This window comes from Simochromis diagramma, unplaced genomic scaffold (genome assembly GCF_900408965.1).
Source record: "Simochromis diagramma unplaced genomic scaffold, fSimDia1.1 OVJJ01000816.1, whole genome shotgun sequence".
Taxonomy (NCBI): Eukaryota; Metazoa; Chordata; class Actinopteri; order Cichliformes; family Cichlidae; genus Simochromis; species Simochromis diagramma.
In genome coordinates, this window is record NW_024386908.1 from 14,331,526 (window position 1) to 14,359,158 (window position 27,633).

Here is a 27,633-nt window from a genome sequence, read left to right on the forward strand (position 1 = left end):
TTTCTTTCCCTCGGGTGTGGGTTCTTTTAGCGCCATTAAGATTGGAGATGATAAAATGATTTCAGTAATTAAGTTTGTTGTTTGAAATTACACTCTGTAGCCCTGCATTTCTGCATGATGCAAAACAGAAACCAATGAATTTAACCTGTTCCACTTTGTATATCTGAATGACTGTCGTAAAGCAGAACAGAGCTTTCGGATCAAAGGGGAAATGGTACCATTGCTTTCCTCTTTGCATAGTTCCTGAATGGTGACGTAGATTAAAATGAGAGAGCACATGGGTATCATCTTATTTGAAGATGCTGTAATAAATCTGAGGCCTTTCATATGAAAATGTCCAGTTTTAGATTACCAACTTTGGGAATGTTTTTTCTTTCTAACTGATCTTGTACTTCCAACTAATAATTAAAAAAATAAATAAATAACAGAACATACCTGAACTTAACTGTTAGCCTGTTAAGAAATAACCAGCAATTATTCATTATACTTGGCTATAATTACTCTAAATCCATTTGAAGACTAACTTAAGGTTCATGTACTATATACTGTATATAGAACAGTGCAACTTGTACTTTGCACTTTGTTGTAGATTTAATGCACTATAAACCAACTCTAGAATAGTGCTATACCCCACACTATACCTTGCCATGGACCGTGAATGTAACTACAGCTCAATTGTGATGGTCTCTGCGGTACTACTATACAGTGTAAATGGTCTGTTGATTGGCACATGGCTGATATCTCTACCCGATTTCCTGTGATTCAATGAAGGTAACTGTTAGTTGAGCTTTATCAGCTCTTAAGTCCAGCATGAGTTCATTTTCAGTTTTGATGCCAGACAATGCAGACAACTAAAATGCAAACTGGCTGCACTTTGGTAGTACATGCATAGCAGCATTATCTAGTATAATTTAATAGGCCTGGGTCAAAGATGAGCCTAGCACTGGTGCAACATCCTATTTTCTTACAAATAGAAAATTTAAAAAATGACTTACGAGTTTATTAAACTCTTATATCCACTAATTTAAGCCCATTCTTGGGGCTCCTATTCTAGCATACTTTTGATTCAGGCTGTTAGTATGGCACCTGTCAACCACAGAAAATTACAGCTATTAAGGGATTACCTTTGTTGGGCTCCTGGTGGGAGCCTGTGAAGGAAGGCTGGTGACGCACTGAAGAGGGAGGTCGCAGCCACCAGTGCATTCACCTTAAGGGGCTTGTTTCCATTCTTGGACAAAGACTTTGAAGAGATAATAAGTGTGGGGGATGACTGAGGGGAGAGGATTTAGATGAAAGTATGGGGGACAGTTTTCAGATGAGCAGCAGAAAGCTGTAAAGATGGCCGCCAAGTACATGCACATTTTGCAGCTGTGAGCGAGGAAATGAAAAGCACTAATCTATATTAGGTGGTTTATTTTTGCAATACAGATTAAAATGTCAGATTAATAAAAGGAGACTAGCAGTTGTCTGTGCTTTGCATGTCTGTTATCACTCGTGTTGTTTTGCATGTGGAAGAAAAACTTGATTGGCTACTTCAATTTGAAGTACAGTCTATTGGACAGCTGACTTTACTTCCTGGCTTCCTCTAGTTGAGGAATGCAGGAACACTCAGTCAGCTGTCTGTAAGGACCACTTATCTTTATTTCCAATCCTGCAAAGCAATAGACTCCTTTATGAATCTCTGGAGGATACGCAGAGCAAAATGGCCACAGCAAGGACTGTGATTGGAAGTGACAAATTACAGCTGGTCCTCCTTATAGGGGAAAAATATGGGAGCAGCGTCTATTTGCTTTCTGTCTGTGCTGATTAGTATTATTGCGTGCATATACAAAACTGTGACACTCCGAGGTTTTCTGCCTTCCCCAAAAGTAAGATCACAAGATTTTGATAGAAATGTTTATCCTTTTTCTGATCTTATTTTTATTTTCATTTTTTTTAAAGCAGGGTTTAATTTACTTTTACTTAATATCTTTTAATAGGGTCAAAACAGTAAAATATGTAAATTTCAATAACTTTAGGTAAAACAGACCAATCAGTAGTTGCAAGCAGTTGTTGTTGTTGTTGTTGTTGTTGTTGTTTTTGTTTTTTTTGTTTTTAAATAATTTGATAGTAAAGTAGTTTGTGCAGCCAGAGGTTAGCTTATCTCACGTTTTATGGATGAGTAAAGAAGGGCTGACTGCTGTTAAAGGTATTCACTTTTTGGGTGCTGCAGCTACGTCTCTCAGGAGAGAACAAACCCAAACAAAAGTTAAGACTGAGTCACTTACAGAGGTGCAGCTAAGCTGTTGTTACTTCGAGTAAAGCTTGTTGAGGAATTAATTCCTAATTGTCTTCTCTCCTCCCCCGCTGGTCTGTTTTCTAAATGTCAACACTAGCTCCTGTGTGTGCTTTTGTGCCTTGGGTCATGACTCGACAGTGTTTCTCCAGTTTGAGGCTCTGTAGCTGTGTAAAAGCATGTGTCATCAATGCTTTATATCAGACATCATTCAGACTAGTTAAGGCAAATGTTCTATTTAATGTTTACCTTAATAAGAAATTGTTAAAGTTAAGTAAATTAAAGTTAATTTTGACTGGTAACATTATTTGTACAATTTTTTTTTTTATAGATGTTGCACTACTGATGTGAATTCTTCGAGTCCTTTTTTTAGTGGTGGCTATGGCAAAGGAGGTCAGTGGTTCAATCAGTGGATCGAGTGTACCTATCCATTTACCATTTGCCTCAGTATGTGTAGTGGACACTTTGTTTCATATCAGCCTTAATGCATGCATTAGCTACCTTATTGATTATAGCTCAGTTTGTTAAAAATAAAGAAACTGCACATGCTTTGGTCTATTAGGGAGTAAATTGTTTCCTGGAATAACAAAACAACAATTTGTGGTATTACCCATTCTGTATAACCTAAACTAAATGAAGGATATTTATGTTGAGATGCATTTACCTATACAAGCAGTATGTCGTTGAAATGAACAGGATATGATATATGTGGTTTTGATTTTTTTTTTTTTTTTTTTAATTATTTGTTATGTTTATGTTTTTTGATCAGTTTTGCCAGTGCAGCTCCTGCGTAGGGACCACACAGTGCTTTGTGTTGACACAGAGGGGCACATAATTCTCCCATGATGATGGCATCAAACTAATAAACCTGTTGTACTAATGATGAGAGTTGCAGCCTTGGTTGTTGTTGATCTCTTTAAATCAAAGTCCATTTGCAGCTTCAGGGACTCGGTGGGGCATTAAACCCTACGACATCATCATACACAAACGCTCATTCACACGGTCAGTAAGCTCAGGGAGGCCTCTGCAGGCACTCTGTAGCTCTGGTGCTGTAAACGGCCCAAATTTGGACAAGGATTCCAGCCAGATAGCGGTTTGCCCTGAACGTGAGGACGCCGTGTGTTCATGTGTCTGTTTCCCCTGTCCACACGTTTGTTGCCATAGCAACTACAGGAGATGGCCTGACTGTGTTCAAATATGAGTTTGAGGTTTTGGTTTTGTTTTTGTTTTTTTATTTCTTTAATATATTGCGCAAGTGGTAATTGTGGATTTCAAGTGTTTATTTCAAGTATTTACTACAATCATTTAACAGTTGAGCATTTTGTTAGGAAAGCTACAGCTACTTTTTTTTTTTTTTTAACTTTTTTGCACTCCAACTTCATGACTTTATTTATGACCCCTGCTTTACATGTCACCTCATGTTTGATGTGAGACATTATTTAACCTCAGGCCCTTTGTGTGCACTGAATGAAAAGTGCACTGTATGCTCTTTTCTTCTGCTTTTATTAACTTCCTGATTTGGATTTCGACAGCTTCTTTTTCCTCTCTCAGCCTTTTGATAAATGAGTTGTACACAATTTATAATATTTAGGTTATGGCCTAAAAAATCTATATTATTTTGGTACTTAAACATGCCGAGAGAGCAAAAAAGGAAAAACAACTCCTTGTAGAGCTTGGGCCATACTTAAATGAGTTTGAAAAGGGGAAACTTGAATGAATATACACAGCGACAGTAATAATTCACTTAATAATATGTGTGTGTAACTGATGTTACTGTAAATGGGCAATAAGGAGGCAATAGTTTGAAATTTTCAGTTCCAGCTCTTAAGGATCTCAGATGTAAGGAAGAGATGCAAAATGAAGGAAGCAAGGAAGATGCATTAGCATAATGAAAATTACATGTGGTTGTGGATTTAAACACTCATGCTTCTAGCATGCACCCCTGGAAGGGCAGTGAACAAATGAGAGTTCTGAAATTCACAAGAAAACAAAATGAGCAGTATTTTACTGCTTAGAAAACTTGTGAAAGCTATCATGGATACAGAATAAAATTGGCAGGCCTTAAACAGTGGTTTCCCTTCTAATGAAAAGGAAATTCGGCTTTCAGAAATGTAAATTTCCTTTTCTACATAATATGAATACTTGACTAACAAATAGAAAATGCAAATTTGTTCCTATCATGGTGCAAGTTTGCCTTCATAATCTAAGCAAAGTCACTACACCTCCCACTTTATGAGTCAGAGGATCTTAAATTAAGCTCATCTGTGTTACTTTCATTTTAATTGTGTCATTTGAGTAGTTTGGTTTGGTGGGGCCTTCCAGAGAGAGGTTCAATATTACCACTGCTGTAGAAGCATCATACTGGTCTATGATGAACACTAACTGCAAAGCTGCTCATATAAATTCTAAAGCAGTCTTTGTGCTCCTGATCTTGTTTAGTGACACTCTGTAATATGTTCTTTGTCCTCCTATTTTAGTGGGTGGTCTCCTTGTGTGCTGCACAGTAATATGCTTCATTTGGAGTGTTTGTGGTCTTTTGATGTTCAGAGTCAAACTATATTTAGGATGGGTTTGTGCACAGTCTCCCTCTGGTATCTTCACCCAGCCTAGAAAGTCTGTTCTAAGCTCGGCCTCTGAGCGGAACAGAGTTCTTTTAATGTGAAATCCTTCTGGTTTTACTTGTTGGGTTCTCCAATTTCCCCTCACCCCAACTTGCATACCTGTTAAGGACATCCTCCCTCCTGTCTGTAAACAAGAAACAGGCATCCTGTCTGTCACCAGCACTAAAGAATGGCAAAATCCTAATGATTGGATTGAGTGCTGGCAATTAGAGGCATTAAATTTTCTTTCAACACAGATGTTGATTTGAAGAATTCATCATCTTCTTAGTATGAAGAGAATATACTTTGTGTTTGTGCATGTGTAGTTTTTGTGGTTTCAATTACCGAGACTTACTGATTTATCACAATACTAAACTTTCTAACTTTAGACTCTGCAAAAACAGGGCTTTCAAAAAATTAAATGAATGCCTTTTTATTTATTTTTTTCTCGAGACCCTGTTTATTTGTCATAAAAACAAGACTGTGACATGAAGGTGGTGATAGCACTGTAAGTGGGAGGAGGTGGGAATATGTGGGCACTGCAGTTTGTCAAGTTGAGGTTTAGAGCAACAAAGTACAGCTGGTGTGTCTGTATTATTACTGCAAATAATGATAATTAAATAGTTTATGCATTCAAAATCCAATTATTTTTTTTTGACAGCTCTGTACTTGAAGATGTATAGCACAGCTTCCTTTTTTTTTTCTTTTTTTTTTTTTTTTTTTTTCTTCTTCTTCTCTTCAGGTTTTGCGTTTCTACACTATATAACTCTCAGGATAAAGTAGCAGCAAATATATGCACAGCACCCCAGTGCCTCTGTCAGCAGTACTATGCTATGTGGTATTTCTAGCACCCCTGCTATGTGCGAGCATTTTGAGAATGCTTCAGCTGCCAAAATCTCCCAGCAATGCACATGGCAACCAATCGGGGGTGTAATGCCCTTTCCATGAGAGATGCAACTATAGCACAGGCCATCCCACTGACATAAGCACTCAAGCATGTGTGCATGTACCCAAGTGCACTTGGTTCAACACAGTCAAGAAATTGTGGCCTTACTCGTTTTCTCCCCTGTCTCAGGCATGCATAGATGACAATGTCGACATGGTGACTTTCCTGGTGGAGCATGGAGCCTGCATCAACCAGCCTGATAACGAGGGCTGGATCCCACTCCACGCTGCAGCTTCCTGTGGATACCTAGACATAGCAGAGTGAGTATCAAGAGGCCCTTTTGGCGCTAGTATCTATTTCATCAGGTTTGATTTCTGCAGACTCATCCTCACTTCCTGTTTTGTTTTGTGCTGCAGATATTTTGTAACTGCTAAACTCCTCCCTGAACCTTTTGTGCAAAGTTTTCGTTAACATTTCTGGACTGTGAGGCACAAAGTGACTTTAGGGCTGGCCTAGCAGTTTTCTTATCATGCATCGTCTCTGTACAGCTGGATACAGCATGAGATGATAATATAAGTGATATCTGATTACGTTAACACCAGGAGCAAAAAAATTCCCTGACAGTGTTTAGAGCAGTCTGAAACCAGAGCTTTTAGTTTGCATGATATACTTGTGCACATCCTCATCTCGTTACTGGAAACTGTGACAAGGTTTAATATGAGCATCAAATATTGTACCAGAGTGTACATGTGACAGACGTTAAGGAAACTCAAAATGGGTTCACTTAACATTGCATGTGTGCCTTTCTGTTGTTATATCTGACACTGTGTTGACTAATATTTGGCAGTCCTTTAAGCTGATGGAGAGTTTTCTTTATCTGAGCTGCACCTGCAGACAAAGGGTATCATTTGCTGTACAGATTCAGGGGTTTTCCTCACTCAGGGGTTGAATACACCCATAAGCACATTGCATGTCAGTTGTGTTTGACTGAGACCTCTAAAGTGAACCAAAAATAAAATCATCTTTATTACAATGATTGTAATTTATTTATATATATTTTTTATTATTATTATTTTTTTAGCTCTGGTTAAAATCTCCTTGAGGGGGTTCATGAAAAAAACCTAAGCTGGGGGGTTGTTGACCCATGATGCCATTTCATAAGGTGTGCCAGAATCAAAATGCCAAGAACCAATCATAGCCTGTACAACAGTTCCCATCACATTTGGACAGCAGCGGCAGCCCATCTGATAACTTGCACATTGTTATGTGTGTACATCTGTGATGTAATCAAATATGGAGAGATCAGGGTCACCTGCTGTATCTGGAATCAAGCTCTGAAGTTTCACTCAAGTACTTTCTTGCTCATAGTGTTGTTGTTTTTTTTTTTTTGTTTTTTTTCTTCAACTGAGAAGACTGCTCATAGGGCAGAGATGTTATCATAGGATATTTAAACTAGCTAAAGGGGGCTGATGGAGTTCAGTCGTGCTCATTGTTCAGCTTATTGAGAGAGTGCTATGACCTGCTTTATTTGTGTTGCATTACAGGAACCTGGCTAAGAATGTATTCCTCACTGCTGGTGTTTTCCCAAAGTTTACAAACAGCCATCAGAGGAAAAACATCTTACATTAGCCATTTAACTGAACTGCCCAAATGGTCTTCTCAGAGCAGCAAAATCTGCATTCAGCTGGCCTGAACTTGACATCAGCACAGAAAACAAGAAGCTTTCTGTTGTCGCATTTTGAAGCAAAAGGTCAAGTGCCGATCCTCATACTGGTGACTAATGGAGACATCATGTCACGGAGAGAAACTCGACAACCTGATGTGGGCGGTGAGCTCTCAGTAGACCCATTTTAATCCCAGGATCTTCATTGACAACAGCGGGAACTGCAAAGCAGGGCTGGATCTGTCCCTAGAAGTGACCACAGCCTTCTAATTGTAGGCTTGGTTCAAAAGCTCCAGACCGCAAAGCCAGGAAAACTAGTAAAGCCAACCTAAAATAGGCAGAATAGAAAGTGCAATCAAAAAGAGATAAAAACCTTGAAATGTAACTGTGTAGTAAGTCAGTAGTTGCTATTTCAGGGGGGTGGGGAATTGGATTGTGCGTGTTTAAAGTCTAATGAGAAGGCCTTGAATTGTGCCACAGTTTTAATTTGAGGCAGCTGAACTCAAGATGTAGACTGGTTAACATATTTTGAGTGACTATTGAGAGTAGTATTTAAAATATAACAAAGTAGACATGAATGCAGTGTTAAATTGTGTTCTTTATAGAAGATTTCATGGCCCAAACCTTGATCTTCCTGGAGAAACATATCTGCTTGAAGCATGTTCTTTGAGATGATACTAGAGCTCAGAGATGCTGCTTATGTTGGGAGAAAGAAGAGGGAGGTGTACAGCCCAAAGAACACAGTCCCATCAGTGAAAAATGATGGTGGCAGTATTATACTGTGGGGATGCTTCAGTGCATCTCCAACTGGGAATCTTGTCGAGGTGTCTTCCAGCAGATCCGTTGCTCCTGGTGAAAAACTGCCTTCTCAGAATGGAAATGCTTCGTCATCATTGACCAGTTATTTTGCAGATTTAATTGTTACTACACATGGACCGGGGTTTTGCCACTCCTCGCCATCACTACTTTCTTAGCTTCTTAGGTGTGGTATGTTCAGTGTTTACATAGCCGGAAGAGGACCCAATACAGTTTAAACACACCATGATGTGAAGGTCATGACTGTCTAAACTGGAGACACGGGTTGTGGTGTAGCAATTGGCTAATGTTGGCACAGAACCAAGAAAAACATTGCATATATCTCATTTTGAACCGTTTACTCATTTGTTCAAGGAGGGCACTTTTGCCTTTAGCCTATTTTCAAACCCTTGAGATCTAAAGTTGACTGCAACCTTTAATACAGCTGATACTTGCAGTTTAAAGATTGCTCTGAAAAATATTCTGTTGCCACTAGTTTAACTCTTTTTGTGGTGTTTTTTGTTTGTTTTTGTGATGTTTTGTTTTGTAGGTATCTCATCAGCCAGGGTGCCAGTGTAGGAGTTGTAAACAGTGAGGGAGAGACGCCTTTGGACATTGCCGAAGAGGAGGCAATGGAGGAGCTCCTGCAGAATGAGATCAACCGGCAAGGTACAGTATTACAGTAATGTTGAACTTTGCTCTCCTAGTTTGTAGTAATATTATTTATGCAGAAGTTAACCCCTTTTATATAGGTTTACAATAAGTCCTTTTGTTTTCGGTCTACAGTAGCTCTAATCTTACTATCCCACACCCCACGTAAATAAAACAAAAGCAAACAACCAAAACTGGATAATCTGCTTTTAGTCTCTTGGTAAATATTAATTATCTGGCACAGAGCTATAGAGATTAATTTAGCCCTTAGCAGGCCACTTGTTAAGGCCTGAACAACTCTGTAGTCAATCTTTTGGGTTAGAGGACAAGGCTTTGCACCTCCTTTCACCACTGTTTTTAAGCAAAGTCAACATATGGTTTGTTAATAATAATGTCCATCAAAATTTGTGGCAGACTTTACACAGATGAGTTTTGTCTCCAGGTAAAAACTCCACCAGAATACCTGCACCTCCAGTCTCCAGCCATGACAAATAAATCAGCCAACAGTTTGTAGTGTTTCCGCGATTGTAGTGATTGATGGTGCAGCGCAGGACCCAAATGTGAAAGAAAGAAAGGAATGGAGACAGATGGATTTTGAGCTTTTGGTTGCTGTAGTTTAGTGTCTGCACACTGTAAGTGCCTCATATTTGAGCACTGTTGTTTGTTCCAACTTAATCATGTGACATGCTGAAGGTAACATAGCAGCCAGGGGCCCCATTTGTATTCATGCATGTATGAGTATGTTTTCAAATAGGATCTGAATTCTCACTGGGTGTCAGTCGCCCGCTGTTTTCCACTTGCCTGTTTGACTGAAAAACTTACATAATATAGAATTGTGATCCACTTATGTTATGAGCACTCGTGATGATTCAAAAGCAAAACGTCAGGTGTTACTATTTTTGGTCAGGGCGCTCTTGATGAAAGGCCCTTCCCTGTGGTGAGGGGCCATGCACAGATGTGCTAACTGGCCTGAGGCCAGTGGGGGTGCTCCTCAGCTTCACTAATAAAGCCTGGCTAGCTTGCTGTTCTCTTAGGTACACATCGTGGTTAAGGTGCATGAATATTATGTATTTTTATATTTTACTAAAGGTGGTGCTTGATCCAACTTAGAAAGGACTAACCTTTAAAGTTATTAAAGGAAGGTTTAGCATACATGTTAATAATACTGGTGGCGTATTCTCAAGAAAATGTCTCCAAATAAATCTGCCTATATACACCCTTCTTGATCCAGGGACTCAACTCATGCATGCTGTGGAGTAAATTTTTAGTCTTGGAGGACGTATGTAGTCTTGGACCACTTTAGTTAATAGTTTGCACTGAGGTTCAAAGTTGAAACCTTACACAGGTAGTCAGATTCTGCAAGTGTGTAGAATTGCACAAATTTCAGGTGTTAAGTTGCCCCTATAACAGTCTGTTGATAAAAGGCTTTCTGAGCTGTCAATCTCTGTTCTCTTTAATTCAGGATTCAAATATTTGAGAGCTTGTGGCATCCAGTGATAATTGAACCTAGAGCACTGTTTGCGCCATATTATGTAATGTCAGGGGAGTTTGCACCCACCCAGTCCTCAGGTGTCTTGGCCAGTGGCTGCTGTCAGTTTCAATTTGCCCGATAGATGCATTGCCTGGTTCATCCTCGCACTGCTTCCCTCACAATCATTGCACATTTCAGTCTTTTTTTTTCTTTTTTTTTTTTAAACCAGATTACTGAATACATTTTCAATATGTGGATATTATGAATTTAATTACGAACACGGTCTTGCATAAAGTGCTTGCAAGATTAAAACTCAGCTGCAAAGTGAATTTGCGAAGCTGAAGGCAGCTGCAGACAATCCACAGCTCAGCCCTTTATGCTAGAGGTAGGGCGGGCAGCATTATGCAACCAGCTGTTGTGTAACGCTTCTGTATGTTTGTAATGTGATTTTTTTTTTCTCCTCGCAAAGAGATGCCAGTCATGAGGTTAAAGTTGTTAGCGATTGACCGTAGTTTCGCCTTTACAGGGACAACCCTTCCATGCTCTCCTTGACCCTGATTGGGCCAATGATTTACGTGCGCTGCCATCTTCCTTGTGTTCTCCATCAGCCACAGCAAGCAAGCTGCTGCCTGTCCTTGTAATGGACTGAAAGTGGACAGCCTCACAATTGATTGAAGGTCCTGTTAGCATAAGAAGAGAGGAATGTGGATTTAGCTGGCAGCAGCTTTTCTTCAGATGAAAATGTAGCCTGATTTCTTTTGACTTGTCTTTACATTTACTTGTTGGGTTTTTGGTTGCTTCGGTGTGGGCTTCTGTACAGTTTTTTTTTTTTTTTTTGGGTTCACCACACAAACTCTTGGTCAAGTGGTAACGGGGCAAAGTGGGACACGATGCCTTTTTTGGTGTAGTGGACTTTCTCTTTATCTTCTTTTTGCTCAGGTAGAAGATGTGCTGTTCCCTTGTAAAAACTCAAAGTTGAACTGCTGCCAACTCTTCCACTCGCCTCTTGTTCTGTAGTCCTACTTGGCCATTTTACTCCCTGCTTTTTATAGACACAGTGCCGGCTCCTTCCCTGGAGATTATGGGTGGTTGCTCCGCCTGACCTGTCCCAATTCCCAAGATTAACACAGTGGTTTTTGGACCTTTTTTTTTTTTTTTCTTTTCAGAAGGAATAAAAGTTTTTTTTTTTAATCACTAATTAATAACTCCTGTTTTCTTCGTTTTCCATAAATAAGTCATACTTAATCAACTTGATTGAACTTCCCTGGTAGGCCACAGGACCACCAGCAGTTCCCAAGCCTCAGTTGGTTCACCTCTTCATTGACCAAACCAACCTAGTGAGGTTTAGATTTGTTCCAAACACTGGAAAAAGCAAAGTCTGATTAATGTTGCCTTCTTGGTTCAGGACACTTCCAGGTAGATGTTAAACACACTCATAAAATTGCCTGGAAAGTTATGCACTGTTGTAGTGCGTTTTTCTTTTGACAATCAATGTTAAAGGGCTGATATTTATTTAAAGAGTAAAAACCGTGACAGCATTTTATTAGAACTGTCAGGTCAGAGAAGGACACAACGACAGTGAGTCAACAGGCCCAGTCTTTGTCCCAAAGCTGCTCTCTTTGACATAAAACTTTGAAATCCACTTTCTTCCTGTTTGGTTTCACTTTCTTAGAATTTAGCTTACTAATCCTCTCAATGTGCAACATAATTATCTGTGCCATGGTGGTTTTCTGTGGTACATTTAAGATTACTGAAAAAGATACGGACAGATTTGCATGCACATTTTAGGTCATCTACAAGGTAAGCAATCCACAATGACTTTGTGGCCAAAGATCATAGAAAGTTACTGACATTAAGTTAGGCCAGAAAGAAAAACACTGACAATGTAGAGTGAGCAGATCCCGTGATAAACTTTGCGGCGAGAGATTGAAGGGACTATCAATGAGAGTGCACGATACTGGTGATTGACACACCACAGATTAGAAAACACATTAGAGTGTAACCTAGACAACCGGGGCCTTAAATGTCCACCAGCGACCAGCCATCGTTTTCAAAGCGATGCAGGATGAGCAACTTGCTCAATGTGTCCTTAACCACTTGGATTTTTGGAATAATTCTTTCCCAGGTGCAAGATTTATTGGGCATTTTGTCTTATACCTTTACAAAATCTTAGGAAATTAAAATGCAAAAAAATGTTGCTCTTAATAATCCAGATGTGGGAGGGTTGTTAGAACTAAAATTCTGCAGAATGTGATTTACATTAAGTCTTTGTCAGTATGGTAAAATTTGTCAACACATTTGGCACGAGGAGATGTTTGTGCATATATGTAGTCTGAGCCTCTGATGTCGACATAAATGAGTCAGTTGCCTTTCCAAAGTGTGTGTTTGCAACAAATATTATAATCCAAAGACCCCATATGTTGTAATTATTGAAAATATGAAATTTATACTAAAAATAGTTTTTATTGTTCTCAATGTTCCTGTTTTAGTTTCATTTTTATTAGCGTGAAACGAGCAGTTGTACTCAGGGAAACTACATTAAACCACTAACAATGAGCTTTAAATATCTCGGAGATTCACATGTCCTGCATTGTGTGAAGTAAATATTCAGCCTTAGGCTTGGAAACACGCAGTCTTGGACCGCTCTTGTTTCAGCTTGTGTTGAGTGTGGGTTAATTTCTTTTCTTTCTTTTTTTTTCCTATGATATTTAATACTCATTGACCCATTATCAGAAACCTGAAAGAGTGGAAACCAATTCACTGTGTCTGTGTCTGGCGAACTTTGTTTAGGAAACAAATGTCCTTCTCATGCTCCTCTCCAGCTAGCTGAAGCTAAACCTCTGGGTAAACGTAGACTTTTCCTCTGACTGCCCTTTCCTCATTGCAGATTTGCAGACACAGATGTCCTTTCATTGCGTTAAAAAGCTTGAGGTCTTAAATCATTCTACGCTGTCAGGAAATGAGTGGTGATGTTTCCCTGAGTGCAGAACAAAATCCTAGAAGACCAGCTGAAGTTTTGGCTTCTGCCCCAGACCCTTTTTTGGATCATTGTTTATACAGTTCATTGTACTTATCTCTCTCAGATCGTGCAGCAGAGCATTTCAGACAGTCTTGCGCTCCAACCAGGTGTCATCAAGACAGTACAGGCGTGTCAATACAGGCTGCTCTGCATGCAGCATATAGCTTCAACATATTGAGCCACTTACCGGCTGGAGTGTTCGCAGCCGCCGTTGTATTGTTACATTGACAGATTATTGGCACAAAGCTGTTCCCTAGAGCAGATGAAATGGCTGACACCAGAGCATGGCAGAACCATGTTGTGTCTAGTTCCCTCCATAGAAAGTTTCTAACAATGAAATGCAACAGTGCCTGGCTTGATAAAAGTGCAGTTTGAAAATGCCTAAAAATTCATCTCATTCATCAGAGCTGAAATATTTTGTTTTGTCTTGGCTGTAATCTAGAGCAGTGCTGGCAAACTTGGTGAAAAGTTCATTCAGGCCAAGCCATTCAGATATTACATTAGGTCCTCAAAAGGACAAACCAATACAAGAGATTTAAGTGTCTGCATAGGTACATTTGTTTCTATATTGTTCTAAAATGTTTTCGATATAAAAGCAACCGGGCGGACTTCATACCTTAACTTTTTCAGCTGATATCTGTCGCTTATGTTCATCAGTTAGAGTAGGCTAATCTGAGAAATGTGAAAGCTGCACCTTTGCTACACAGCTGTGGTCCCTTTGACGCACAGTATTTGCTATTGTGAATTACACTGGCTACATTATCCCTATTAAGGGGCGCGGAATTGAACAAATATTCAACATTTGCATTCTGCGCAGCTTGTGAGAGAGACAGCTGCTATTACTAATGGTCCCGTCCCCCCCAACAGAATATGAATAGGTCACTAATGCAACCTGTTCCAAACATTTGCATACCTTACTCTGGATGTAAACAAGTAGAAGTCATAAATATCTTGATCTAATTGGGTCTTGTTCTCTCTTTAGGTTCATTGCTGCAGAGGGCAGCTTGTTCCTAAGTAGCAGGTAATCCCTGAGTGTCTGTCTGTACACTATCATGCTTGTCCATTTCTCCAGGGGTTGATATCGAGGCAGCCCGGAAAGAGGAGGAGCGCATCATGCTGAGGGATGCCCGGCAATGGCTCAACAGCGGCCAGATCCAAGACGTGCGGCATACGAAATCAGGAGGAACGGCGCTCCATGTAGCCGCCGCGAAGGGATACGTCGAGGTTTTAAAGTAAGCAGTAGCCCTCGGAGACGGTAAAACAGTTGGAGCACACTTTGGTACATAAAGTGTCTCCTGTATGTTACTTTATTTGAACACTATTTATAGTAAAGACGGTGGTGATGCCTAGCCTCATCGGTAATACCAGACATATCTCGGTCTCTGCATCTTGTCATCTTGCCTCGTTCTGACATCGTCACTGTGGGTTGTTAATACAGTTGCACTGCTCAAGGATAGAAACCGCAACGGCCTGTCCATCTGGTCTGGGAAGCCAGCCAGCACACTCTGCTGCCATAGATAGCTCTAAGATCTCTGATGTTTAGCACAACTACCGTACACGGGACAGAGATCCAAATGTTTCCCCCATCATGGCAGATTTATTGGCTGAAATATTTGCTAGCCTCACCGAGCTTTGCTAAGGGATGACTTAAGATTTTCAGATTACGTCTCTGTTTTTTCGGGGAATCTGTATCTCATAAAAGTGACCTGGGGTTACAATACTGACGCACAACAGAGCTCGAAGCCTAGCAACACTTTGAAAAATCAGTTTACAGAATGAAATCAGTCATTCACTCCGCACATTCACCCTCCCTGTGTCTTCCTTGTAGGCTTTTAATCCAAGCAGGGTATGATGTAAATATTAAGGACTATGATGGCTGGACTCCTCTACATGCAGCAGCACACTGGGGCAAAGAGGAGGCCTGTAGGATACTGGTTGAGAATCTATGTGACATGGACATCATGAATAAAATGGTGAGGAACTAGAACTAGAAGCAGTCATTAGGTTAAGTGCAGTCTTTAACTCTTACGTGTTTCCCTTCAGGGTCAGACTGCTTTTGATGTAGCAGATGAAGATGTTCTGGGATACTTAGAAGAACTACAGAAGAAACAAAATCTGGTGAGTCACTTTGGCATCTGAACAAAATTCTTGAAAGATTTCAAGAAACCTTCTCATGACGGGAAAACATGTCTTAATTTTTATAGTATAATTTCATTTCCTGTGCTGGACTCATGAGTGTCTTGTTATCTTAATTCCAGCTGAGAAGTGAGAAGAAAGATGTTAAGAAATCTCCTCTGATTGAAACAACCACCACTGGGGACAACAATCAATCACTGAAGCCAATCAAGAGGTAACTTTCTAGTGAGAAGTAATGAATGGAAATGGTTAACTGAATCAAAAAAGCTAAGGTATGATGATATCTTTAGGAGAACAATCTCACTTTGTCAAGTGTTCTCTCTAAAGTTTTTTTTTCTTCTTCTTGCTTTCATGTATGAGAGTAGCATCTTATTCTTCCTGCAATTGGCCAAAAAGTCAAACTGTCTAAAGCAAGGGGTGAAGGAAAATGTCTTCAGTTTACCAAACTCAGAACTCTAAAAATCTAGTTCACGTTGCTCATCTGTAAGCCCTACTCTCTACTGATGCTGCAGTACTATACTAACAGTGTTAAATTTGTGTTTTTTAGCAAAGAAACGCTGCTTCTGGAGCCCGAGAAGAGCGCTCCTCGCATCGAGACCTTAGAGCCAGAGAAAGTGGACGAAGAAGAGGAGGGTAAGAAGGATGAATCAAGCTGCTCCAGTGAAGAAGAGGAGGAAGAAGATTCAGAATCAGAGACTGAAGCAGGTACTGTATGATTTTTATGTTAGACTTGTGGTGTTTTGACTCAAGTCTTGAGCTTTTGGCTCAAGTCTTGAGCCAAAACTTTAATTATGAAGCACCAATTTTATTCTGTAATTTCTGGGCCTTTTATACTTATTCTGCATGTTGGTCAAGAAACCATATTGTGACCATTCTCACCTGCTTTTTTTTTTTTTTTTTTTTTTTTTTTTTGTGGGGAACCTCAGCAGAAAAGAGCAAGCCCTCAGCAGCCGTGAGCAACAGCACAACACCAACCAGCGTCACGGTGTCTTCTCCAACTAGCCCAACTAACCAGGTGACGAGCCCCACTTCACCAGTTAAAAAGGTACGACCAGGGAACTCTTTGCCGTCCTGCCCTGTCTGGAGAAAGGGGATGGGGATTACTTGTTCTCCCTTTGCAACAAAAACCTGATTTTGCAGTCAGGTGTTTACATATACAGTTCTATAGTTTAAATTAATGAGTAATATAAATTATAAAATAGCTCTGTCTGGCTTGAATGAGAACATAAATGTAAGTAGCTTTTAACAAACATGGCAACAGGATAGGGACGGTTGGAAAATTCTGCAGTATAGTTTAAGGTTGTTCTAAAGGTTGGAGGAAAGTGTACAGACTAATGCATTTGGGTGGTAAAAGTAAAACTAGGCCTTGAATTACAGTCATGTTCCACTTTTGAAACTGCTGCCCTCTGCTGGCAGAATAATGCCAAGCATTTTTTCTAAAGTGAACCCTCTGAGTTTCCCCAAGGGCAGGTTTTCCTCTTTGATTTAATGGGGAAATATTGAACGCATTTAAAATATTGTGAATTATAATATTTGGTGTTTACAAAAATATGTAATGTAATCATAAACTTTGTTTTTTTTTGTCATTAGTGCTTCACAGAAGCATGTTCTTTGTTCTAGGTTAAAAAAATTAGAACAAAAGCAGAAGTTGTAAAAACACAAGCAAGCAAACGATAAGGAAGCAAGATCGAAGTGTGAAACAAACATGTTGCACATGTAGGGGACGTTCTTAAAATTTAAATTTGAGGCACCCAAGTCTGTGATTATGTGATGCCACCTCCAAACCTGACTTTAGCCCTTGAATGAACCTGGAAAAAAAAGGTTGTCTCACCACCAGACACCCATCTAGAGCCTTTTGGGTTTCTTTTTTCTGCTTCTTCTCTTGAGATAAACTTCTTGTTCCTGTCCTTATTTGAAGCCTGATTCTCACTCAAAGCACAATGTCCTCTGTCTAATAAGTTAGCAAAGTCCAAATTCCAGTGTTTGCATCTGTCACTTATTTTGAGAACATTAATGTCAGTGAGCATTGTGTGGTGTGACTAGGCTTTAAAATGCCTGTCTTTGCTCATAAAGTGTGTTTCTTTTGCTGCTGCTTCTCTTATTCTGTCTCAACCTCCCTGTTCCTCCATGCCCTCCCTCCCTCTGTCATTCTCTCTCTGCATCATTCTCACCCTGGGCTCTTGTCTTGGTTGGCTTTAGTTTGATTGTATTACTCCCCTCATGCCTGTGGCGGAGCCAGGCTGTCCTGCATTGTGGCGTCAAGGTTTGCGCAAAACTGGCATTTCTCTAGTGCCCAAAAAACTTATGGTGAGGCCTTGGTGTGCACCAGAGTTGTTCTGTAATCCTACATGCACCTGTGCACTGATAAAGCACTAAACACTCCTAACCACTCTGACCTGATCCAGGCGATATAGGGTTTTTCCACTAGTTTAACGGTATAAACTGAACATTTCATTCTTCACATTAAAAAAAATTTCCACTGGTGATTGAACAGGATGCTTTTATTGTGAAGAAAAGAATGTAGGAAATGCATTTAAACCACAGAACAGAGGTTAACTAGCAGGTAAATTAGCAATTTACCTGCTATCTGCACTAAGGATTTATCCTCATATTTTGATTACATAATTAGTATCACAATAAGTACAAAGAGGCAGTTATTGTGATTTCTTGTTAAGAAGTTGTTTAAAATTTTCCAAAGTTAACAAAGTTGCCGACATAATGTGGTGAAATAACAGCTGTGGTTTAGTTTCCAAACATCGTTATATTATCAGCTGAAGATCGAGTAGGGCTCGTCCGTGCAGTAAGCTATCCAGGTGACAGTGCTGCAGTGTATGAGCCCCTGCCCCTCATACACAGGCTGATAAAATGTGCAGCAATAAAAAAACATGAATAGTTTCGGTACCTGTCCCCTCCTCTGTGGTGCAATGGGGGGAAAACAGTTACCTAACCGTGGATGTTCATGGCACGACAAACCACGCGCAGTGGAAAAACTAAAATCGCGATTGATTGCTGCCAATAGCTGCTTTTCACCTATCACCCTAGCATGGTGTTTCCACTTGTAATCACCAAATGCACTGTCTTGATCATGCTTTCATTTCACGTCTGTGCGACTTCTGCTGCTTGTAAACTTTGTTTTCAGACAAAACCTCCACAGGCTGTAAGAGTTATTGAAGTCATCATATTTTGAAAATGGCATATAACCAGGAGTATATTTTACAGAGTATTGAAGTCAGGAAGAGGCATTCTGGTCATGTGTCACATCTGACATGTTTTTAAAAATAATAAAGTTTCCACCTGAAATAAAAAAAATCTAAAATTTGCAGCCCTTATGGATTAATCAGACTTGTTTTTAACCTGTTTGACTTTTGCGTTACTTACCACGATAACTAAAAACCTCTAAACATCTTTGTCCTTCTAAATGGTCAACGGTGTCTTAATTAGACTGCTGTCCTTTCCTCACTCAGGTCACTCAGCCTGCTGGAAAGGTCTCAGCTAAAGTGGAGGACGAGAGGAAGGATGAGTCTCCAGCGTCCTGGCGTTTGGGTTTGAGGAAGACTGGCAGCTATGGAGCGCTGGCCGAGATCACTGCCACCAAGGAGGCACAGAGGGAGAAGGATACCACTGGGGTTATGCGTTCGGCCTCGAGCCCTCGCCTTTCCACATCTCTGGACAACAAAGACAAGGAGAAGGTCAGAAGGGATTGAAGCAGTTTTGGTTTGGTTTTTTTAGCAGGCAGGGTTGCGTAGATGATTCTTAATTAAAAGGTTTTGTGTTTTTTATTGTGGTAACAGAGCTTTCTTGTAGCGATACTACACAGCTCCTTTACAGCTATGTCCTGCTTGTTGTGCTGCCTGCAGGAAAAGGATAAAGGAACCCGGCTTGCCTATGTGGCTCCAACCATTCCCAGGAGACTGGCCAGTACTTCGGACATTGACGAGAAGGAAAACAGGTGAATCCCTGGAGACGCGTGGCCCTGTGCAAACATGCATTGGATTGTGTGGCTCCTGTTGCTCACTGCTGGGTCCCCCAATGCTGTGCATGGTGTGGCCTTAAGCAGCTGCTTTTTTTTTTTTTTTTTTTTTTTTAAATGTACAGTGATAGATTTAGTAATCAAGAAACACATTAAGGACAATTTTTAAAAACGGGACACCTATTCCTTTAGTATACATGTTACTGTGGAAACGTGGGGTACGATTCTAGCTTGTGGTTTCCCAGGGACTCCACTGCTCTGATACGTAGCGGCTCCTACACCCGGCGACGCTGGGATGACGACCTGAAGAACAGTGAAGGAAGTGCCTCCACCATCCGAACCCCCAGCTACCAGCGCAGGTTAGCCTCGGCTGTAGTACAAACCTCTGCCACAACTTTCCACCCCAATCTCGTCGTGTCCATCATACGGGTGCCTTTCATAGCTTTGAAACCAAATTAACTGTGTAGATCATCAATAGTGAATTTATCAGTCACCTTAAGGGAAATTTGCTTTTAGTGATGTCATCAGAGATGTGTATGTACATGCTTGCATTTGCAGCAGCTGCTCTGAAAGCCATGCAAATGAGCCCAGCGCCTCTGTCACTGCCAAAGAGTCTTTTGCATGACTCTACTTGTCCTGTCAGGTTGCTGTGCCACTGAGATATTTTACAAGCCTCAAACAATCTAATAAATCAATTAAATAAGAAATTCTCAGGGTTGTTTGTGGCACAGAACTTGGACATGGACTTGTGCTGCATTTGTATCGTATGGGAGAAATGCTGGCTGTGAGCCACCAATGAACTCACTCAAGTTTCAAGTTGTAAAAGCTGCTTTGGAACTTGTTGTTTCTTGCGTTTCTGAGTTTCGATGTTTCCAACCAAGACATCCTTAAATCTAATTCTGAAAAGGGGGGAAATGGTGAAGATCTCCCAACAATTGGATGATTTTAGATGTATCTCATCCTTCTTTAACTCTTTAAATACAGCAAAGTATCATCCTTCTCCCAAATGAGATGAATGCACAAACAGTGTGTCAAAGCTTTAGAGTCTTAAATATGTATGTTTCTTTGTTCTCTGCGTATATATGTCTGTATGTGTGCGCCTTCACCGCTAACATGCCTCTCTCGCCCACTTGCCTGCCAACACGCTAGCACTTCCCATACGCTAGCGCTAGGGCGGAGCGGCAGCACGCGGGACGTGCCAGCCAAGTCTTCGTCAACCTCCAACTTGGACCCTAACACCTGTAATACTAAACCCTGGCAGCCACCCACCTCCCACTACCCGTCTTACAGCATTTACCGCAGGTACACCAGCCTCACCGAGGCACCACCATCTCTACAAACACCTGTCCTCTCTCACTTTCTGCATCTCTGCTCGGCTGGAGTGACCACCTTGTGTTTTGTGTTCCCTGTTATATTAAATGTCTTAATTGATGTTGGAAGGCTTTTTATTTATCTGCTGGTTACAACTTTCAGTAAAGTTAGAATTGTGGTTTAAAACATGATTAATGGTAATCGACTACATTTACCGCCCTATAGTTGTGCATTACTCCAGTACAAGGAGAAGAATGTATTAGCATCTTCTTTAAGTGAGTAACTGTTTGTTGTTGGGATCAGTGTAGGCATCCCGCGTGTATGTAAATGGTCACTGTGAAGTTTCTCCAGACATTCATATGAAGTGTGAATGTCCCAGGAACTGTTTAAAAACACTCGTGTAAGAGGGGATTTTATTTATTTATTTATTTATTTATTTATTTATTTAAATAGAAACATAGAAGTCATATAAAACAAAAATTTGTTTGGATGTAGCGCCATCACTGCAACTAAAAATGCCATGGTGAGACATCATCATCTGTCCCTTCTTAACAACAATCACTGCTCCCACCTAATGTGCCTTCACCATCAATGCAGTGTAGTAAACTAGTTGGACACTAGTTGTTATACAGTGCAATGAAAAAGGAAAAAAACAAAATTGATAAACTCGTGTCTTCCATCCTAATTATTAAAGTAAAAGTCGAAACCACGATTGGCCACAATCAAACAGCTCTACTTGCATCTCATTCCATCTTGCCGGTGATTCTTTATTCCACAGCGGCTCATTCGGCAGACGACACGAGGACTTGGGCTCCTCGACCACTTCCTCCGCCACGACCACCTCCACCTCCTCATCTGTTACCTCGCCCACGGGCCATCGTGGCCTGTACTCAAGCCTGGGCTCCTCCTCCACTCGCACTGGCTCCACCAGTCTCACCAGCAGGTACAATTTATTTCTTTTCAGGTTCAGAAATTCAGCTGCAGCTGAATGAATGAATGAATCTATACAGTTATCATTTGAGGTCATGCACTCTTTCTTTAAACAAGCTTGAAGGCAGCGGTAATACTGGTCAGTTTCACCACATATTCATGTATTATATTTGTATAATAGTTTGTCTTCTAATTTAGTTGATAGCCATGTCCATGATGATAAATTTACTAACTTCCAGAAGTTTCTCAAAGCTTGAACAGTTTGCCTTTTTTTTTTTTTTTCTCTTTATTCTCTTTATTTTCTGTATTATTACTGTAGTGGAAATTTAAACACTTTATCATGTTACTAGGTTTTGTTTATTTTGTTAATATTCAGCAGCATAAGTGGTGGATACCAAAAGCCAGAGAGTAGCAAAGTGCTAAAAAAAGATGGTGAGCTAACTCTCGAAGTGGTTTTATAACAAACGGTCTGACACGATCATCTGGCAGGCAAGAAAATGTATAGTAATTGGCCCTGAATTGTATATACAGGCTTAGGATTGTTGCATTTGTATTACAGCAGCTGAAAGGGAATCTGTTTAAAATGTGTGTATAAACAGGTACTGGTCAGAGGAGAGTGCAGAGAGGGAGAAGGAGAAGGAGTCGGCTGCTGTCGTCCCCACTATAAACACTGGCTCTACTACGACCACCACGTCTACCACTACCACCACTACCACTGGCACTGGCACCGAAAGACGCAGGTAAACCAAACACCTACTCAAACATCGATTTCATTGGTTTTTATTAGCTCTTTAAACTTTGTGAATTTTTTTTATCGCAATCAAATCGTCCACCAAATTTATGGTGCTGTTTAAATGTAAGGAGACTTTCAGCATTTCCATATTCTTATTTCATGAAGAAAAGCTACAATCATTTCCATTTCTGTAGGTTTGTGTTCACTCTTAGACATTCTGGGGAGGGAGTGAGAGAGCAGAGAGCTTGTGCTTGCACGTGTATGTTAGAGTGGGGTCCAGTGCATGTCCTCCTGTAGCAACGCTGAAATAAGCCACCTGTCACGGTGGGAGTGGGGCTGCTTCAGAGCCTGAACTGCTCCAGCGACTTCTCCTTATAAGGAACGTGGGCAGAAGAAGCACATTTTCCTCAAGGCCAAGACCCCATTCTGGGCTGAATGAGTTCATACTTTTGTGTGGCCAATAGAAGCGTGTTTCAGCCTGAGACGAGCGATTACTGTTTTATTTCCCAAATTGTGTTGCCTTTTGGTCATGAAGCTCACGTACCGGAACGTTTAAACCTAGAGGTTTATATCTCATTTTACAACTATAACACACGAGGAAGACATGATTTTAAAAATCCTGGCTTGGAGGGAAAATGACCAAGATTTTTTTTTTTTTTTTTTTTTCCCCCCTCTCTTTCTCATATCTGTTCTTTGTTGCTATATTACAAATATATATCTAGCAGACAGCAGTGATTTTTACAATAGCTGTTTTTAATTTCCCCTGTGAAAGTGAAGCATGGATGTCCTTTACTCCAGCCAAGCTACACTGCAGCTGACTGCTTCCTCAGTTAATATTAACATTTTTAATAAACTACCAGAGAAAAGAAATGTACCATTAGGTAAAAACACAAGCACAGCAATATTGTGGAGGTAAACAGATGTGTAAGGAGGATTAATGGGTTCCATTCTTGACACTGAACAAGCCCATAGAAAAGAGAACCTGCTACTTTAAGTTGATACAAAGTATTAAATTACCTCCAGTCTTACCTCAGTCTTTATATTTAGATTTTGTGATGTGACTGTGTCTTTGAAGGTTAGCAGGATCACATTAACAGGTTAACCTGTGTCACATGCATGATGATTTAGTCCAGTGTAGTCTAAAAAGGGGGTGAAAACACATGAGATGAAAGCAACGCCTGGCTCTTTACATGTAGTTTAACCGCATTTCCATTACAAGCCTGTTTTAAGGTGGAAATAAAACACTATTAAAGTCTTGTTTACACCTGTAAATGCCCCATGTATTTGTGTGAGCAGGTGTGTTAATACTTTATCAGCAAATCTGTACATTTGGATGCAATTTCTGCTGATTAGAGAGCCTGTTTGGTAACCCCTGTTTCTTTAACGAATGGTAAAGCTCAATATCACGAGGGCAAGTACGAAGCATATTTAAGTAGATTAACTTACCCATTCAGGAGGGGCTTTTTTTTTTTTTTTTTTTTTTCCTTTCTTTTTATTTATTTATTTTTTTTTACTTCCTCTAAATATTTAACCTCTGTGTGTCTGTGTTTGTGTATTTTGCTTGTGTCTCTTTCAGGTCATACTTGACTCCAAAACGAGATGAGGAATCGGAGTCTCAGAGGAAAGCTCGCTCCAGACAGGCTCGACAGTCAAGGAGGTCCACCCAGGTTAGTTAAACCACATCACCTTAAATATGCTGAGTCCTCATCTCTTATGTTTGCAAAGGTGTATGTTCCTTTTAATGACCCTTAACCCTGTGAGCCAAAATGTCAGGCTCAACTCTGTTTTTACTACTCCTTGGCTCTGTATGATGTCAGTAAGAGCAGATATCCTAATATGGCCATCTCAAAAAGCTCTGTTTGTGAACTCAACCCACCTGCTGTTCTAGCCTTGTGCTTACAAGGGCTAGCCAACCAGAAGAAAGTTGGTTTACCAGCAGGGGGAAGGGAGCAAAAATGCAGTGATATAACTGCACTAAGACCCAGTAAATGAGTGTAACATGCTGTCTTTAAATCATTCTTTTATAATGTTATCTGTAGGAAGGGTAAATAGAATGGGAATTTGGTATTCATAGGAACATGTTTAATTTAACCTACAACTAGAGCCTCAACCAAACCACAAAAACATAACTTATGTCTCTAATCTGACTTTTTTTTGTTTTTATCCCCATCAGTTTTTGTTCTTAAATGTTGATCTGAGTCTTCAGTTGTAGGAAACCTGCTTTAACCTGATCAGAATAGTCACTACTGCTCAAACTGCTAATAAGCCAAATAAAGGTGGATTCCCACATCAAAACAAACTGTTAACAAATGATGACCTCTGCATGTTCCTGGTTTGTATTGTATTTCTATGGCCACAGACTGTTCAAATAAGACCTGTTATTCTTGTTGAGACAGCCCAGACTTTTATTTTTTGTTTGTGTACACAGGCAGCTCCTGTACCAAGAGCTCATTTCACAGAATTTGAGCTTTGTCCCTGGTTTAAAAATAAAACTTTGCTTGGATCAGTCGACCAGTTTTTGAACTAATTAATTACCAATTCTGCAGCATGTATAGAATCTGCAAATATAAGACTAATTTTTAAAAATCATCCAAAAAAGAAATTAAAAAAAGACTTTCCTTCTTCCAGGGTGTGACTCTGACTGATTTACAAGAGGCTGAGAAAACAATCGGCAGGAGTCGTACCACAAAGACTCGGGAGGAGGAGAAGGAGGAGAAAGAGAAGCAGGACAAGGAAAAGCAAGAGGAGAAGAAGGAGACTGAGACGAAGGACGATGATTACCGATACAAGTACCGCACCTACGATGAGGTACATATTTTAAATGTTTATATTGTTATAATGTATTACTGAAACGACACAATATTTTATAATAATAATTTAAATATTACAGCAAGCCTGACATCTTCATCTTACCCTCCTCTCTCCCAGCGGTCAAGGCCTTCATCTTCTTCCACCTCCACCATTTCCTCAGTCAGCACTGCCTCCACCCCTTCCTACTCTAGCACCACGTCCTCCAGTTCTAGCTCCCTCAACAGGCCTAACAGTCTGACGGGGATAACCTCCTCCTATAGCCGTTCCTCCAGAGATACAGAAAAGGGTGAGTGTTTTTCATACCCGATACAGGTATTGAAGTTTTTTAAGTTGTGGTTGTGTTTGATGAGGAAAAGTCTTCAAATTTAAACTGAATGCACATGAAAGCATGGCTGTATGTGTGTGGCAGCACTACAGATGTCTTCAGATCTTAAACAGTCATTGCACTCTGTCAGATTTGAATCGCTCTGTAGTAAACTGGGCAAATGGATGTTTATTAATGTTGCCTCAAGGGGATTGCTAATCCCTCTTGTTTAAAACTGTGCCATCTTTGGTGAGGTGTGCTCTCACATAAAGCCATATAGGCACAGCCCGTACGTGCCTGCCGCTGTAACTGTCTCCACTGTTTTCACATGGGCCATATGCCAAATGTTGATTTAGACCATTGACACAGAAGGGGTTTGGGTTGTCTTTTAAATTAAGTACCTCTTCAATTAAACAAACCAATGCATGAAGTGTCCTTGGAAAATTGAAAGCAGCTGAAGGAAACTGTGACAGACTTGTGACCAAGCTTTTCCCCAAAATAGCAGGATGCCTTGTCAACAGAAAGGCCAGCGCTAGCTGATTAAGGACTGAGCTTTCAAAATAAGAGAAGACTGCAAACTTGCAGGGTGGCAGGGTAACAGTTTCACCTCACAGCATTAAAGTCCTTGTTTTGTATGCAGGCTAGGGCATGTTTTCACACACAGATGCACACAGTTCAAAAACATGCATCCGGTTAGGGCAACTAAGGATTCTGAATTCGAACATAGGTGTGAGTGGCTGTCTGTGCATATGTGCTGAGAGTATTTTATTTTTATTTATTTATTTTTTTAATATGTTTGCAAGAGAAGAGATGAAATCCTCCATGGATGTAATTCTCTAGGTTTCTTTATGTGACACAATCATAAGCTGTCCGATAATCGTTGACTTTCTTCTCAATGAAAGCAGAAGCAGACAAGAAGGAGGAGGAAAAGGAGGGAGAGGACAAGTCTCAGCCCCGCTCCATACGGGATCGCAGGCGGCCCCGCGAAAAGAGACGTTCCACTGGGGTCTCCTTCTGGAGTCAGGATGTAAGAGATTTGCACACTGTGCAAAGCTTTCTCTTTAGAGCACAGTTTTTGAAGTGGTCATCGCACTCTTTGTGAAGTGCACAGTTCATAACTCGTGCACAGCTTCGGGTGTTTCTTTGATCATTTGGATGGCCCAAAGCAGCACCTAACCCTCATGTCTTTTTAAATTCCAGGGTGATGAAAATGACCCCGATCAACAGTCGGACTCGGAGGAGGGCAACGCCAAGGGAGAGCCACAGGTAACTCGGGTCATAGGAGAGAAAGTAGATTAAACTGACTAAAGGAGAAGCCCTCCAGCCTCCATCCCTCTTCTCCTTGTATCCCGTGACGTCTATTTCATCTTTTGCTCTTTTGCATTTATTTACTATTCTGGTCCTTCCTCGCCTCATCTCATGTAGTTAAGGCCAAGGAAGTGGACTAGTCTTTGATATTCATTACTCTGTGCTGTACAGCTATGATTTCCTCTCCTACCGCTTATCTTTTCGTTTTCTTTTTTTGGACTCCTGCCTTTGAATTTCTTATTGTCCTCCCCCTTTCCACCTTCCGGTGATTGTCTGGTGTATGAGGGTGACCTTGCAAACCAAAGGCTCACTCGGCAACAGATCAGTGGGCTTTTAAAACATGTAGAAGCACAAAAGGAAGGAAATGCAGGTCTTTTATAGGCAGAACACACACTTAAATGACATGCTGAGGTTTCCTAAGTTGAAATTTGAGCCCCTTTTTTTTCCCCCCCCTCCACAAATGAAGTCAGAATTTCAGTTTAAAACGAACAAGAAATAACATGTAAGAATTTTCCTAAAGGCTTCTGGTGACATAAGCATAAAAAAGCAGTGGAATCCAGTGCATTCATACTGTCTTTAGAAGCCACAGAGAGGGCAGCTTTGTGAAAATATTGTTGGCTGGGTGCACTTCCTGTTTGGATGGGAGTGTCTTTTGAAGCATAATGGAGAACACACAGTTTTCCTTTGAGTACAGAGATCCTGGGGATGAGAGAGAGACAACAGCTATTTACCATCATTTCCTGTAGGACAGTAAAAAGGGTGGACCAAAT

The 27,633-nt window shown here is 40.5% G+C and overlaps 1 protein-coding gene and 1 long non-coding RNA gene across 14 annotated transcripts in view; one reads left to right on the top strand and one right to left on the bottom strand.

Annotated features, from left to right (window-relative positions):
- ppp1r12a (protein phosphatase 1, regulatory subunit 12A) overlaps nucleotides 1-27,633 on the top strand; it is a 55,272-nt gene that overhangs the window by 18,219 nt on the left and 9,420 nt on the right. For 4 of the 12 annotated variants that reach the window (XM_040035615.1, XM_040035607.1, XM_040035610.1 and 1 more), the window contains exons 2-20: nucleotides 5,951-6,081; nucleotides 8,770-8,888; nucleotides 14,433-14,592; nucleotides 15,189-15,333; nucleotides 15,404-15,478; nucleotides 15,619-15,710; nucleotides 16,044-16,201; nucleotides 16,423-16,541; nucleotides 18,961-19,185; nucleotides 19,354-19,445; nucleotides 19,712-19,825; nucleotides 20,616-20,768; nucleotides 21,556-21,720; nucleotides 22,307-22,447; nucleotides 24,017-24,107; nucleotides 25,069-25,248; nucleotides 25,369-25,537; nucleotides 26,458-26,582; nucleotides 26,756-26,821. In XM_040035615.1, coding sequence (XP_039891549.1) covers nucleotides 5,951-6,081; nucleotides 8,770-8,888; nucleotides 14,433-14,592; nucleotides 15,189-15,333; nucleotides 15,404-15,478; nucleotides 15,619-15,710; nucleotides 16,044-16,201; nucleotides 16,423-16,541; nucleotides 18,961-19,185; nucleotides 19,354-19,445; nucleotides 19,712-19,825; nucleotides 20,616-20,768; nucleotides 21,556-21,720; nucleotides 22,307-22,447; nucleotides 24,017-24,107; nucleotides 25,069-25,248; nucleotides 25,369-25,537; nucleotides 26,458-26,582; nucleotides 26,756-26,821 — 2,520 coding nt within the window. The remainder of the gene's footprint in view (nucleotides 1-5,950; nucleotides 6,082-8,769; nucleotides 8,889-14,432; nucleotides 14,593-15,188; nucleotides 15,334-15,403; nucleotides 15,479-15,618; nucleotides 15,711-16,043; nucleotides 16,202-16,422; nucleotides 16,542-18,960; nucleotides 19,186-19,353; nucleotides 19,446-19,711; nucleotides 19,826-20,615; nucleotides 20,769-21,555; nucleotides 21,721-22,306; nucleotides 22,448-24,016; nucleotides 24,108-25,068; nucleotides 25,249-25,368; nucleotides 25,538-26,457; nucleotides 26,583-26,755; nucleotides 26,822-27,633) is intronic. The other 8 variants (XM_040035608.1, XM_040035611.1, XM_040035613.1 and 5 more) reach the window with 7 other exon arrangements.
- On the bottom strand, nucleotides 7,232-27,302 carry LOC120735870. 2 transcript variants are annotated; one of them, XR_005696364.1, is made up of 3 exons: nucleotides 27,123-27,302; nucleotides 19,721-19,724; nucleotides 7,232-7,246 (listed from the first exon to the last, which is right to left on the bottom strand). It is a non-coding gene; the product is annotated as an uncharacterized LOC120735870 (long non-coding RNA). The 2 variants fall into 2 exon arrangements; XR_005696363.1 differs by lacking the exons at nucleotides 19,721-19,724; nucleotides 27,123-27,302 and adding exons at nucleotides 8,286-8,288; nucleotides 11,333-11,634.